Source organism: Polyodon spathula, chromosome 4 (genome assembly GCF_017654505.1).
Source record: "Polyodon spathula isolate WHYD16114869_AA chromosome 4, ASM1765450v1, whole genome shotgun sequence".
Classification (NCBI taxonomy): Eukaryota; Metazoa; Chordata; class Actinopteri; order Acipenseriformes; family Polyodontidae; genus Polyodon; species Polyodon spathula.
The window spans coordinates 82,610,840-82,624,430 of record NC_054537.1 but is presented as its reverse complement, the minus strand read 5'-3'; the positions used below and the strand labels follow the sequence as shown (position 1 = coordinate 82,624,430).

The window sequence follows — 13,591 nt, the reverse complement described above, 5'->3', positions numbered from 1 at the left end:
TTCTAAATGAGTATTAAAGTACCATCTTACTAGAGTTTATTTATTTACTATCTTAAAAATTATTAGAAAAAACTATCTTCCATAGTTTCTCTTTCCATGCAAGGTACCTTTCCAGAAAAACTAGTTTTTCTAAAATTTCACCTTACGGGGTATAAAATCCTTGCTTCCTTTGTATCTTTCATGACACAGGAAAATATTTCTTTTATATATAGAACAGCCTAATTCAATATTTAATTTCCCTATTTATATTGCTTATCAGTCACTGTATAACCCAATAGTGTAAAAATGGAATGTTATCAAACATATCCTAGCATTGTGCAGGAAATATATATAACACTGCCACCTAGTGGTTCAGACAAAAAAAATGAGGGGTCTGCATGCTTAACGTTACATTTTAAATAATTACTTGTATTATAAAAGTGTTTTGTATAAAATGACACCTGTTACAACCATTAGTTTATTGTTGTTTCATAATAAAAATGAGTATCCTATGCAGTAATAATGACCATACAATTAACACTGTATAGAATGGTTCTACCTGTATGTTTATGCAAGTCTAAATGCCACCATTAATATGTGAGAACCTTTTTTTTAAGTAGACATTTTTCACTTTTTGGAACAAGCCACATGGTGTACTACTGAATTATATATATAGATATATATATATATATATATATATATTATATATATACACACACATGTGTGTGTGTTTCATTATATGATAAGTGTACTTATATAAGCTGATAATCATAAGTGAATTGCATTCAAAAATTAAATTTTTTAATGAAAATGTAAATCTTGTCAATTTCAATGAAATGGTCACCTAAAGCAAGGGGATGTCGGTCTGAAGGCGAAGTCAGTTAAAAGTCTGAAATGTGTATAACACGGTGTTAGAACACTGGCCTAAGTATAAAAGTGTCTTTGTTAGATGTTCTCTGAGTTAACTAGCATGTTACCTAACTAACCTTTTGTCACCAATTATTGTTAACAGGTGAGGGTCCATGATTACTATAAATATAGGTAGCACAGGCACAAGTTTGTCATTCCTGAATGTAAGGGAGCAGAAAATGGCAAAATACGCTGGCACCAGTGTTGTACTGGACTGTCAGTTGACTAACTGTAGCCAGTCTGTTGCTCTGCACAATTCATGTCACCCTCCTTTGGCTTCTTTCATCAATGAGCTGTTTTTGACCACTGGCCTGCCATTGGCTGGATGTCCTTTGGGTGGTGGACCATCCTTGATACACAAGGGAAACTGTTGAGCATGAAAAACCGAGCAGCGTTGCAGTTCTTAACACACTCAAACCGGCGCGTCGGGCACCTACTACCATACCCCGTTCAAAGGCACTTAAATCTTTTGTCTTGCCCATTTACCCTCTGAATGGCACTCATACACAATCCATGTCTCAATTGTTTTTCAAAGCTTAAAATCCTTCTTTAACCTGTCTCCCCTTCACATGCTCTGATTGAAGTGGATTTAACAGGTTACATCAATAAGGGATCATAGCTTTCACCTGGATTCACGTCAGTCTATTTCATGGAAAGAGCAGGTGTTCCTAATGTTTTGTACACTCAGTGTATGTATGTTTGTATGTATGTATGTATACACATACACACACACAAAGGTTTGTGTCAAGCATGGTCTGCACAAAGATCATCCTTTAAAAATTAAATAAAAATAAAATAAACACAAATCCCATTGTAATACCATCTGTATTATAACTTGTACATATTTATAAAGCAATGCTTTTGTACAGAGATCACTAATCATCACAATGAGAAGAATGAAGGGAAAACTGAAAGTACAGGTGCGACAAGACAACTTCAATAAACTCAGATACTGCCAGATTGTTACATTTTAATTTAAATACATAAGAAATGAGGGAAAACACAGAACACAAGCCCCACGGGCAGGTTAATTATCCTCCAGGTTTGCTTCACTTCTTATTCCATTCTGCCATCTCCTTTTTTTCACAAAGCACCTCCTTTACATAAGGTGTTAGGTAGTTATCATCCTACAAAACAAAATAAATGAATGTTTTCAAAATGAAATGCATATTGCAACTGCACATATATAACCTTCAAGCCATTCTAAATATATTTTTAAAAAATGGTCAGTGTTGTTAAATGGTGGGAAACTCATGCAATGATATACAACTTATGTCCAGGGGATAACCTTTTAAGTTATTTCTATGGATTATGAAACAGCAGCTTGTACAGGTTATTTCAATAAATAAAATAAATAAAAATCCTTAAGGTATAGTATAGTCCCATTTACTTAGCTACCTTATGAATATTTTATTTGATAGAACATTCTGTATTTTTCATCAACACAATTTTAGGTATAACAAAAGGACAAACCTCTTCATATTTTGTCCACTGATCTTTGGGCAGGACCTGCTGTTTCATAGACAAGTCCAGTGCTCTCTTGATACGGAACATTCTGTCATTGTACACGGACTCTGGGAGCCTCTTCAAAGCCTCTTTTACATCATCATCCTCATGCATAGTGTCATCTCGCATCAGTCCTAACAAGAAGAATATTAACTTTTCTTTATTCAGAAACAGAAACACCAACCTGTCCTGCCAACGATTACTTTACAGGTCATCAAACCACAATCACATTGAATACTGATATCAAGCAGACACTACAAATGTGGAAATAAGGTTTATATCGTAAAACTCATTTAAAGGAAGATGGACTTGTTAGACTTGCTGTCTTGATAATTGAATTCCGAGGCATCAGCTGAGGATTTCAATTAACAAGACATGAGGTCTAACTAATGCATCCTCAGAGATTAAGAGGCTTTACAAATTTGTGTACCAAACAGAGGTCTAATTACATCTTATTTGTTTTTGTTACTTGTACTGAGTAAATGCCATTTGAGAATTAAGTATATTTCTTGACTGTTGATAGTGTAACTGGTTCTTTCTTGATTGTGAAATAATCGAGACAGGTGTTGTAGAGAGGCAACTGGCTAAATACAAAGTACAAGTAAGGTTAGGTGTGGGGCTTCCTATCATTTTAAGCATTAAAGAAATGTAACACCAACTATCTGAGTGGCATTGAAGCAGGAACATATTTTAGTTGGTCAGACAGTTGGTGTACTCCAAAAGGTGACTTGTTGGCAACAGGAGGCTAATATAGAATGACATCAGGTCCATTTCAGTATGCCTGGAACAGCAAATTAACTTTACTGGTTGAAAGAAAGAAGTGTACCTAAAGCTACAATAAATAAATAAATAGGATAGCAATGTTTTTCACATTCTAATATTTTTTATTTATTTATTTTTTGCTACATTTAAGTTAGTATTTGATACCATGTTTATTGTCATTGTTTTACATTATCCAGAATGTTCACTGTTAACTTGATTAATTTAAAATTGTATGAACTAAATTTGTATCGGAGGTTAAACAGCGTAGAGGAGGTTTAATGGAAATGCAGAATCTTAATGATTAATAAGAGGTCTACATCCAATAAAACTGAATTTCTTAAAAAACTTCATGGAATATAAATCAAATCTGAACTATTGCAGTCCCAGAGAAACACTAAATTAGAGAGTATACACAATCAAAGTCCTGAAGGAATCAGGAAACCTTTTGTAAATAGAATGATATATCTACCTAATGCCAAGTTCACATGATCAGTACTGTGTATTTATGCTGAGCCTTCTAACATTTTTATTGTACCAATATATATTTCTGTGATGAATTATGGTACTCATGAAAGGTATACATTGACAATTGAGCAAGAACTGCACAAGCAGTGCCTGTACACCTTAGCCCTGTCTGGGACTACCATTTTAAGGAGCAGTTCCTTCGCTATGCCCCACCCAATTGGTCTTGCCTTCAAAGATGCAGTTACAATTGTACAGTCATTCCATGAAGTCTACAGCTAGCCACCAAGACTAAAATAAAACCACCAAACTCTTTCCAAAAAACTGGGGTGAAATCTCAGGTCAATGGAAGAGGTGTAATGTGTTAGCTTACTGCAACACTTAAATATACATGTAAATGAATTAGTATTGTACTGGCTTTCCTGGACTATGTGCTGTGATTGGTAAACAGACATGAGAATAGGAGATTTTTTTTTTGTTTTATTTTTGTTTTAAATCTCAAGTTAAACGTACTTACCAAGCTTGTTGAACCCTGCAGCATTGTAGTACCACTTCCGTAAGCCAGACAACAATCGGCCTGTCACCGACACTGAAATGTAAAATACATGTCCATAAGCTTAAATAAAATGTTTTTAAATATTGTTCATCTGGAATGCTGGAGGATGTAAGGCCATTTCTCATAATTCATTGGACAGGAGCTATAGCTAAGTGGTATTAGTAAACACCAGCATCCCATTGCTCAAAGAAGGAGCTGCCATCGCAGAGGTGTAGGACCCAAGCTCGGCTCCTTCCCGTGGTAACATGTAAACAAACGAACGAATGAGCAAACAAACGTGACCTGAGGGAGTGAAGCATACAAAAAGTGAAGGTGTTAGAAAGGAAAAGTTTTTGGCTGGGGGTCCGCTCTGACTCGTGTAGAGAACCTTCCTTCTCAGACGACGGGGTGGCCCAGCCGATCCAAGATTATGAAGTGAAGCTTCACTTGCCCCCAGAGGAGAGACTCACTTTTTAAACCACTTTTTTCTTCCCAAATGTCCTAAACGAGTACAGCGGTTTGTGTATAAAAATCACCAACAAAAAGTAACTAAAACGTTACTGCCCGATCTCAAATCATCCAAGACACAGAGGCAGCCCTTTTCAAAGTGGGAGTCATTGTCTCAGAGATGTCAAGTAATAAAGAGGACTCCTCCAACTCAGAGGATTACAAGGAGAGATTCATTGTTACAGGCAGGTTCATTTATACAATATGCTTTACCAGAATGATTAATAGATGAGTTCGTGGCATTTCCTTGCAAAAAAAAATTAAATATTCCTTTGTATGAATGGTTCTTATATGTCAAACTGAGGTTTTATCATTGTAAAATACATTTATTTGAATGTTTTATTTTTTCCTCAAATTGAGGTTGGGAAATTTGGGCTGTATCTTAAATTCAAGAGTGTCTTAAATGCAAAGGAATATGGTATTTTCATTTTAATTTGTGTTTTTGGCATTTTCAGTAAATGCATTAATTTAGAGGGTTAAACATCAGTTTGGTATCTTAATGCAATTTGAGTGTTGCTCTTTGATATAAAGGCATTTAAATTGATGTTCCGTGCTTTAAAGGGAGTTTCATTGGGCTTTGTAAGATTAATTATAAAATGCACAACATTTGCAAAAAGATAAATAAACAAATAAATCCGAATAGCATCAAAATATCTTGTTTGATCAAACTGAGATTCCCTTCCGTTTTCACTGCAAATATGTAGAGATGTAGTAATGCAGTTGAAATATTTGCCTATTTCCTTGGTGTTACAGTATCTCAACATGGCCTTACTATTTAAGCTTGTCTTGTATCCCAATATACATCTGCCATACAAAATATTCAAACAAGACAGTAACGCAGGAAAGGCTCTCTGATATTACATCAAAGTGTAACAGATATATTTAGCTTTAAACATTTCCCCAGTTACTACAAGCTCCTGCAAGTACTAAAAGGGCTGTGCTCAATTCATTACATGGGAATTAAAAAGGGAATAGAAGAACACTTAGTAGAAATAACCAGACCAGGATGCTAAAACACCAGCCATATTTCCTCTTTGAGGTTACTCAAAGTACTGTTTATTTTTGTACCAGGCTGAAGTTAGTTACTTATTCCCGATTCGAGGGCTGAAGTTAGTTACTTATTTGCAGAGTTACATATTGAATATTAGCTCACATTCTAAGGGGGAAATCATATAGACAGTCTGGACATACCACCTCAAGTAGGGTATCATTTTAAAGTTTGAGCATTTCTCTTCAACAAAGTAGATTGCAGAGTGGCACAAGCAGGCATTCACAGGCTAAGCCATGAAATATACCCCCTCCCTTATCAATAGTTGCCACTTCATTGACTACTAGCTCACATTCTAAGGGTTAAATCATATCTGCAGCCTGGTTGTGCCACCTCAAGTAGGGCATCATTTTAAAGCTTGAACATGTATCTTCAAATTAAAATTAGTTTGCAGAGCGGCACACATTGTCTTATTAGTAGATTTTGCCACCTCAAGCTGGGTGGGATGTTGAAGATTAAGCAATTGTCTTGCAAATAGAGTATGATGTGTAGTGGCATGTACAGTACTATTAAGTGCTATTTAGTATGAAAATTAGAGCATTTATTATGAATTGTAAGAAAAAAGGCCTGGTTTGACAGCAGATAATTAAAGTCACATGTTTTGAACTAAGCAACAAATACGGTATGTGAAATATACTCATTTATAATAAACATTTAAAAGGTACAAAATCATTTAACGTTTGAAAATATGTCTTGTGTTCTTTGAATTAAATTTTACATGATGCAACACATGTTATCAAGCTGTAGCCTGGTACGTACAATGCACCACATTTCTGGAAATTAAATTTCTCTAATGTTACTATAAAGTGTGTTGTTTATGTCAGTACTCACACCTGTGTGTAAATTACATTACACTGTTTTTTGTGATTTTTTTTAATTATCTGAAAATTTTCCTTTAGGTAATCATATAAAATCCAATTACTCTTTCTGCGTATCACAGAGATAAAGTGGTTTCCACTGTTGCTCCAAAATGTGTGTACCTAAAAAAACACATTGTTTGTGTGTGAAGTACATTAAAAAAATAAAAAGTAATTGTTGCAGTAAGGTTCCAACATTATATTATTTTTGAATTTATTAAATATTTACTGCCCAAACAACCTCCGATATGAGCCTGGAAAGTCCACATTAGTATTGACCTTAATGTAATGTAATATGTGTATGTGTCTATATATTATATATATATATATATATATATATATATATATATATATATATATAGACACACACGGTACCAGTCAAAAGTTTGAGTACACCTGTTTGAAACCAGGTTTTTCATGATTATCTATGCTTTTAACTGTATAAACTTGTTTATAAACACTTAATATTTCATTATATGATATATGTACTTATATAAGCTGATAATCATAAGTGAATTGCATTCAAAAATGTAATTTTTAAATGAAAATGTAAATCTTGTCAATTTCAATGAAATGGTCACCCAAAACAAGGGGATTTCAGTCTGAAGCCGATGTCAGTTAAAAGTCTGAAATGTGTATAACACGGTGTTAGAACACTGGCCTAAGTATAAAAGTGTCTTTGTTAGATGTTCTCTGAGTTAACTAGCATGTTACCTAATTAACCTTTTGTCACCAATTATTGTTAACAGGTGAGGGTCCATGATTACTATAAATATAGGTAGCATAGGCACAAGTTTGTCATTCCTGAATGTAAGGGAGCAGAAAATGGCAAAATATGTTCAGTTAAGTAAAGAAAAAAAGGCAGTCTGTAATTGCTTTAAGAAATGAAGGTAAATCTTTAAGACAAATCGCAAGAACTTTGCAAGTGTCTGTAACTGCTGTGGCCAAGACCATCAAACAATTTGAAGAAACTGGCACTCATGAGGACTGAACAAGGTCAGGCAGGCCAAGGGTGACCTCAGAATCAGAGAACAAGTTCATTCGAGTCACAAGTCTGCGAAACCGGCGATTAACTGCCCCTGAAATAAAAGCTCAGCTAAATGCTACTAGAAGTACAAAGAAGAATACAAGACATTTTCATAAGCGAATGGCCGTAGGTGATTGGTCAATCCCCCATGTGATCTAAATCGGCGTTACAGGCGCCATGTTGTCACCACTTTCTGCAGTACTGTACGTTAATTGAAACTGACGGTTAACAAAAAGAAACAAAAAAATTATATATAAACTGTAAACAACATAAACAGTAGTACCTGAGTACTACTATAATGTCTATAGGCTAGTAAAGACAAATTGTTTTTATTTATTCAACACAAATAAACCACAGTGATTCAAAATGTCAATTGTTGTTGATGATTTATTCAATTTTGTAAGAGCTTAGTATACATGCAAGAAAAAAATAAAGTTAAAATGCTAACAATAAAAAATAACAACAATATAACTGAACTCTTTTTTAAGTAAGTTTTGTTTAAGACCCTTTGACTAACCGTTTTTTTTTTTTTAAAAGTGCTTTGAAAAAATACATGCGAATAATGAAATAATTTCAAATGAATGCACACATTACCTGCTTTCAAGTTACATTTATCAAATTTTCTTGCCAGGTCGCCCATCTCATCTGGACTTTACAACTGGCTCCTACATTGACCTTAAATTTAAAGTAATATGTCCTAATATGGACTTATTAGGATTCATTTGTACCAACTCTCCCGATCAAGTAAATACACCGATCAGCTGTTCACTCATCACATCTGTAACAGGAATAGTGAACAGCTGATCTTTATAATAATGTGATCGAGAGATTATGTATTATCAACTAATAAAAGATAATAAATAGTTATTTTATTTATATATATATATATATATATATATATATATATATTTATATAACATATTATATATATATAATATAGCATAAGATATAGATAGATATAGAAGATGATATCGTGTTTTTTATTGTTGTAGTTTAGTCTTTAAAACATTGAGATGGCCAGCGGTAAGGAACAAAATCAATTTAACAAAGGTTAACTCTCAGTTTGTGTGTGATGAATCGGTATTCATCATCAGTAGTGTTTTTATTTAATAAAATTAACCCAAGCACAATTTCTCTTTGCGACTTTAATACCTTATTACAACAAATAAAACATTTCCTTACCACAGATTTCCTCATAGAATTTACATTGCAGAGGGTGCACGCCCACCCCTGACAATATGGCGCCTGTGCCGACAGCTGGCCGAACTCACTCACTCTCTCTCTCTCTCTCTCTTCTATATATATATATATATATATATATATATATATATATTATATATATATATATATATACACACACACACGACTGTGTAATCTCCATGATAATACTACCCTCTTGTGGTATTTAGTTACAACAATAAATACAGTGTAGTATGGCTTATGCTTCTTTATATTTTTATCACGTTATTTTATAATTTGCGACATTAATTTTCAAAGTAGAAAGTCCATGACAATCAAATATATCAATGATAACACGTGACTCTTTAAAGTAGACACCTATCGCTTTAATAGTGTGGCGGTTTCAGTCTTCACTTCAAGTAGCTGTAACCACTCCTCCCCCCTCCCCGTCCTATACACCTGTAAATTGTATTGTAATGGCGACACGATTATTTTTTTATATATCTAGTTTTATTTGTTGTTACTGAATATCCTTCAGTGGTTAAACTCGATGAAGGCCGCAGTATGAACTGGATATACTACCGAGGGATCCAGATTCAATGGGGTAAATTACATTCCTAAATGTGACTTTCAAAAACACATAGGCCAAGGCATCGAACTAAATGATTAGTGATTTGTTGGTGTTTAGTCTTTCTAAAGCTGTCGAGTCATTTGTCTAGGTGCTCTCCATAGAGTACAGTATTCTACAAATCAACTGAAGTCTGGAATTTAAAATGTACTTATTGATAAAAACGTAATGCTTCAAAACATTTTTTGGAAATTAAGGAAATTTACCAGCTACCACTAACGTATTTCTTTTTTTCTAAATATTTGTGTTTTTACCTTGAACACTAAAACCTGGCATTGTCCAATATAAACACTTCTGTATGAGTCTCCCAAACAATACTGTATTACAAATCTAGAAATGTAATTTATGCAATCTCAATTCATCAAAAAGTAAATACATACAAGACCCAGTAACTAGTAGTATACGTGCTGTCTGTCAAACAGTTTATCCTACCTGGTGCCCTCGCCGCCATCTTTACTGCAAATGTTCTTGATGTCGACTCTGGGTAAAGGAAATCGTCATATGACGCGGTGTTCCGAATGCATTCTGGAACACTATCAGAAGGGACGGCAAACATTCAAACAACTTTATTAAGTTGTCAAATAGCGATTGATTTAAAGCTGCAGTGATTGATACGGTTATAAATACATTTATATTGTTAAGATGTTAAAGGTGTGTAAACAAAGCAGCACGTAGCCAAATACATGTTTAGTTTTACATGTGTCAAGTTATGAAAGCAACACATGTTTTATTTTGGAGGAAGAACTTATACTGACAGCACATCTAATTGAACTGTATTGGGAAAATAATAAAATACTACGCTGTTAATACCCATGTCCAAGTATTGGTATGTATTGTTTATATCTGACCAGACGGGGGTCTTTCAAAATTATCTTCAAACATTAAGCGTACAACGTGGTCATTTTAAAAATGTTGACATCCAACGGTCCTACATTTTCTAAATGTAAGTACTCGCAATGAATGTAGAAATAGATACTTTTGACTGGTTTACTGTATCCAAGAAACAGAACTGTTACCTGCCTTCCTGGAGCAAAAACTAAGGACATTGAATCGAGAGTGCAAATTATAAAATAATCGGAAAAAACCTCTGTGGTCATTGTACACGTAGGTACAAATAACATAAGAAACAGGACATCAGATCATTAACCAAACAACTAAAAAGGTCAGGATGCAGAATTATTCTGTCAGGTCTATTGCCCGTTGTTGGTTGTGGGGATGAAAAATTCAGCAGAATTAGGACTGCAAATGAGTGGCTAGCTAACTGGTGTGCTCAAGAGGGTCTGGGTTTTATAAAATAACGGACTGTTTCTGGAGAACAAATAGATTTTATAAGAAGGATGACCTTCATCTAAATAGGTCAGGGGCAAGCAGTCTGTTTGCCAGTTTGCATCCAGCCTCAGTGTGTCCTCAATCCCAGGTTTTTTTTTTTTTTTTTTTTTTGTTATTTTTGTTTACAATAGACAATCTGCAGAGGAAAACAAAAGTCAGAACCTGAGTGTGGCCAGGTGTCCATGATAAGAAGGTGGACAGGTTAGTTATTCAAGATTGGAAGGAGGGTCATGGGCTCTTGATGGTGTTGTCTTTGAGATCATCTATTAAATCAAGACCCTTTATTTTGGGGCATAACAGATCACATGCCTAATAAAAGGTCAAACAATTCCCTACCTTCTGAGTCTACAATGCTTGAACATAAGACAGGCTAGTGAGGCATCAGAATGAAAATAGCTGCTGCGTGCTTCTAAACTACGGTTAGTTTCACCTCTCCTCCCCTTCTGCCAAGATCACTGTGAACAGATGAAACTTCAGATATTATTGCAACAGTTTATGTTAGCCAAATGTTTGTTTACCCCAAACATGATTTATATTTTCATTAGAATGTTAATGGTACTGTACGAGAAAAAAACGAGACTACCCAAAACACATTATTTCATCCAAACTCCCAGAAGAATCCCTATGAAAAAAACAATGAGTCAAGCTTAAGTAATGCTCTTTATTCATCATTTTAGACATATTAGTACATTTATGGTGCAGTGCATTCTGCAATTAAAGTGTCTTCTGAAACATTAAAAAATCCTTTAACTGCAAAATCTGTTGTCCAGCCTCTCAACACTAAAGTTCAGCAGATATGGTGCTTTGGAGACCATTCTAGCTAGTTGTTGAACTGAACTTTTTGGACTTCAAATAAGATACCCTTAACAGTATTAAGTTTAAGAAATGTAGTAATACATTGACAATTATTTATATGTTATAATATAAACTGTATTTTTGGAAGGATTTGTGCAACTGAGGTAGTGTTTGCCACTCCCCAGGTGACCACAGTTGTAATTTTCCTTAATTAGTCTCACTGAAGAAAAGTATGCAAAAGCGTTGATTACATGGTAGGCGTTATTAATACCAATAACTAAAATAGAAAAGATATGTTTCCAATTTAATTTCAATTCCAAACTGTAGTCAATAAGAATTACTAGTAATCATAACCAGAGCAGGAGCCAAGTCTTATTAAATGATTAAAGCTAAAAAAAGGTAATAAGAAAAAATATCATAACAATTTAATTTAAAAGCACTGACTGTTTGGAACAAGGGTTACAAATATGTATAGCTATATATAGTATGTACAGCAAGTATAATATCTGTCCACCAGGTGATGCAAAGTAAAAATCCCATCAGTACAAAAGGCAAACAAGAAAACCTTTCTGCCTCATTTTGACTCTGTCATAAAAATGATATATTTATCAATGGTTTTGTGGCTATCCTGAGATATACCTGCTCTCCATGCTCTCTGTGAGGATGAAGGGGTTCTTGATGATGAAGTGACCCAAGTGGCTCTCCTCCACACCCACCTCTTTGATAAAAAAAACAGCCTCTCTAATATCAGTCTCAAAATCCAAGCGGATCAGCATGTTTCCTACATTGGGGCGCTGTTTCAGTTTGGACAGGTCAACAACTTCAGGAAAGAAAGAAGATTCATGTCAATCATTTATTCAAGGATTATTTAATGACACTGATAGCAAGGCCTGTGCCACACAGGAGCACTCATTGCAATCCTTGTTTCATGCCTCTTTTTCTTTTCTAATTTAAAATTTGGTGTAAAATATTTTCAGATTTTTTGATGAACTGTTTATCAATTTTACCTCACCACTCACCATAGCAACCTACTTGCCAATCAGACTGATTGTCAAACAGGTCAAAGTTGGCAGGTTAAGGGGTGTCAAGCTACTGAACCCTGGTGGCAAGGGTTTGGGGGGTGCCTGGCAAGTAGAGGTATTTCTCCCCAAACCAATCAGTTCATCAACACACAACCAGGACCATTGTGTGGCTCACCCTGCACTCCAGCACTGCAGTACTTTTAATAGAGAAGCTACTTTACTTCAGAGCTACTTCAAAGAGTAACATGTAAGGTATGTGCAGAAAGAAAATGAGTTAATTAAACGTACTGCGTTTAGAAAGCCAAAAATTGTTGGCAGCCTATTTTGCATTGAAGAATGGTTAAAAAAAATAAATAAATAAAAAATAAAATTAAAAATTAAAATTAAAAAATCACGCCAAAAGCTCATTGACAAATATCCTAATCAATTAAAATAAGTTATTATTGTCTTTTTTTTTGTTTGTTTGTTTTTGTTCAAACTGTTTATTTTCTGTTTGTTGATTAAACGGCGCAGCAGCGCATTTCACTCCCCATGTCCCCTTGCAGAACTGTGGGTTTTCATTTCTGGTCTGACGTTACCAGTAAAGCCAGCTTGTCTACATAGGTGTCTGGAGTGGACGCAGGTACTCGGGCACGCACTCGTTGGACTGTAGCCTGGTGAGCAAGTCCGGGCGGAGTTGAGGCTGGCAGGGGAGAGTGTAGCGTGCACTGGGGAAGGCAGAAGCTGGCTTTAGTGGTTACGAGACCAGAAACGAACACACACAGGACTGCAAGGGATATGGTGAGTGACTTTCTTTTTTTTTAAATCAACAAACATAAAATAAACAGTTTGAACAAAAAAACACAAACAAAATGGCGCGTTGAACAAACACACACAAGACAGACGTGGAGGAACCAAACAAGTATTGTGCGTGTCCTCTCGCACGAGTAGCGTTATATTTTTAAATCTCATTCAAACGCCATCCGTTCTCCACTCACGAAAAACAAACCCCAAGTGAGTGCAAACATGCTGCTTTTATGCAGCTGGACCGAGACTCGATTGCTAAT

At 35.0% G+C, this 13,591-nt stretch overlaps 1 protein-coding gene across 1 annotated transcript; it reads right to left on the bottom strand.

The window, feature by feature from the left end:
* Positions 1-1,694: 1,694 nt before the first annotated feature.
* On the bottom strand, positions 1,695-9,909 carry LOC121314961 (cytochrome b-c1 complex subunit 7-like). The gene is made up of 4 exons (XM_041248761.1): positions 9,832-9,909; positions 4,136-4,207; positions 2,362-2,528; positions 1,695-2,015 (listed from the first exon to the last, which is right to left on the bottom strand). The coding sequence occupies exons 1-4, from the start codon at positions 9,848-9,850 to the stop codon at positions 1,938-1,940; spliced, it is 336 nt and encodes a 111-aa protein (XP_041104695.1). The 5' UTR covers positions 9,851-9,909; the 3' UTR covers positions 1,695-1,937.
* Between the last annotated feature and the right edge of the window lie 3,682 nt (positions 9,910-13,591).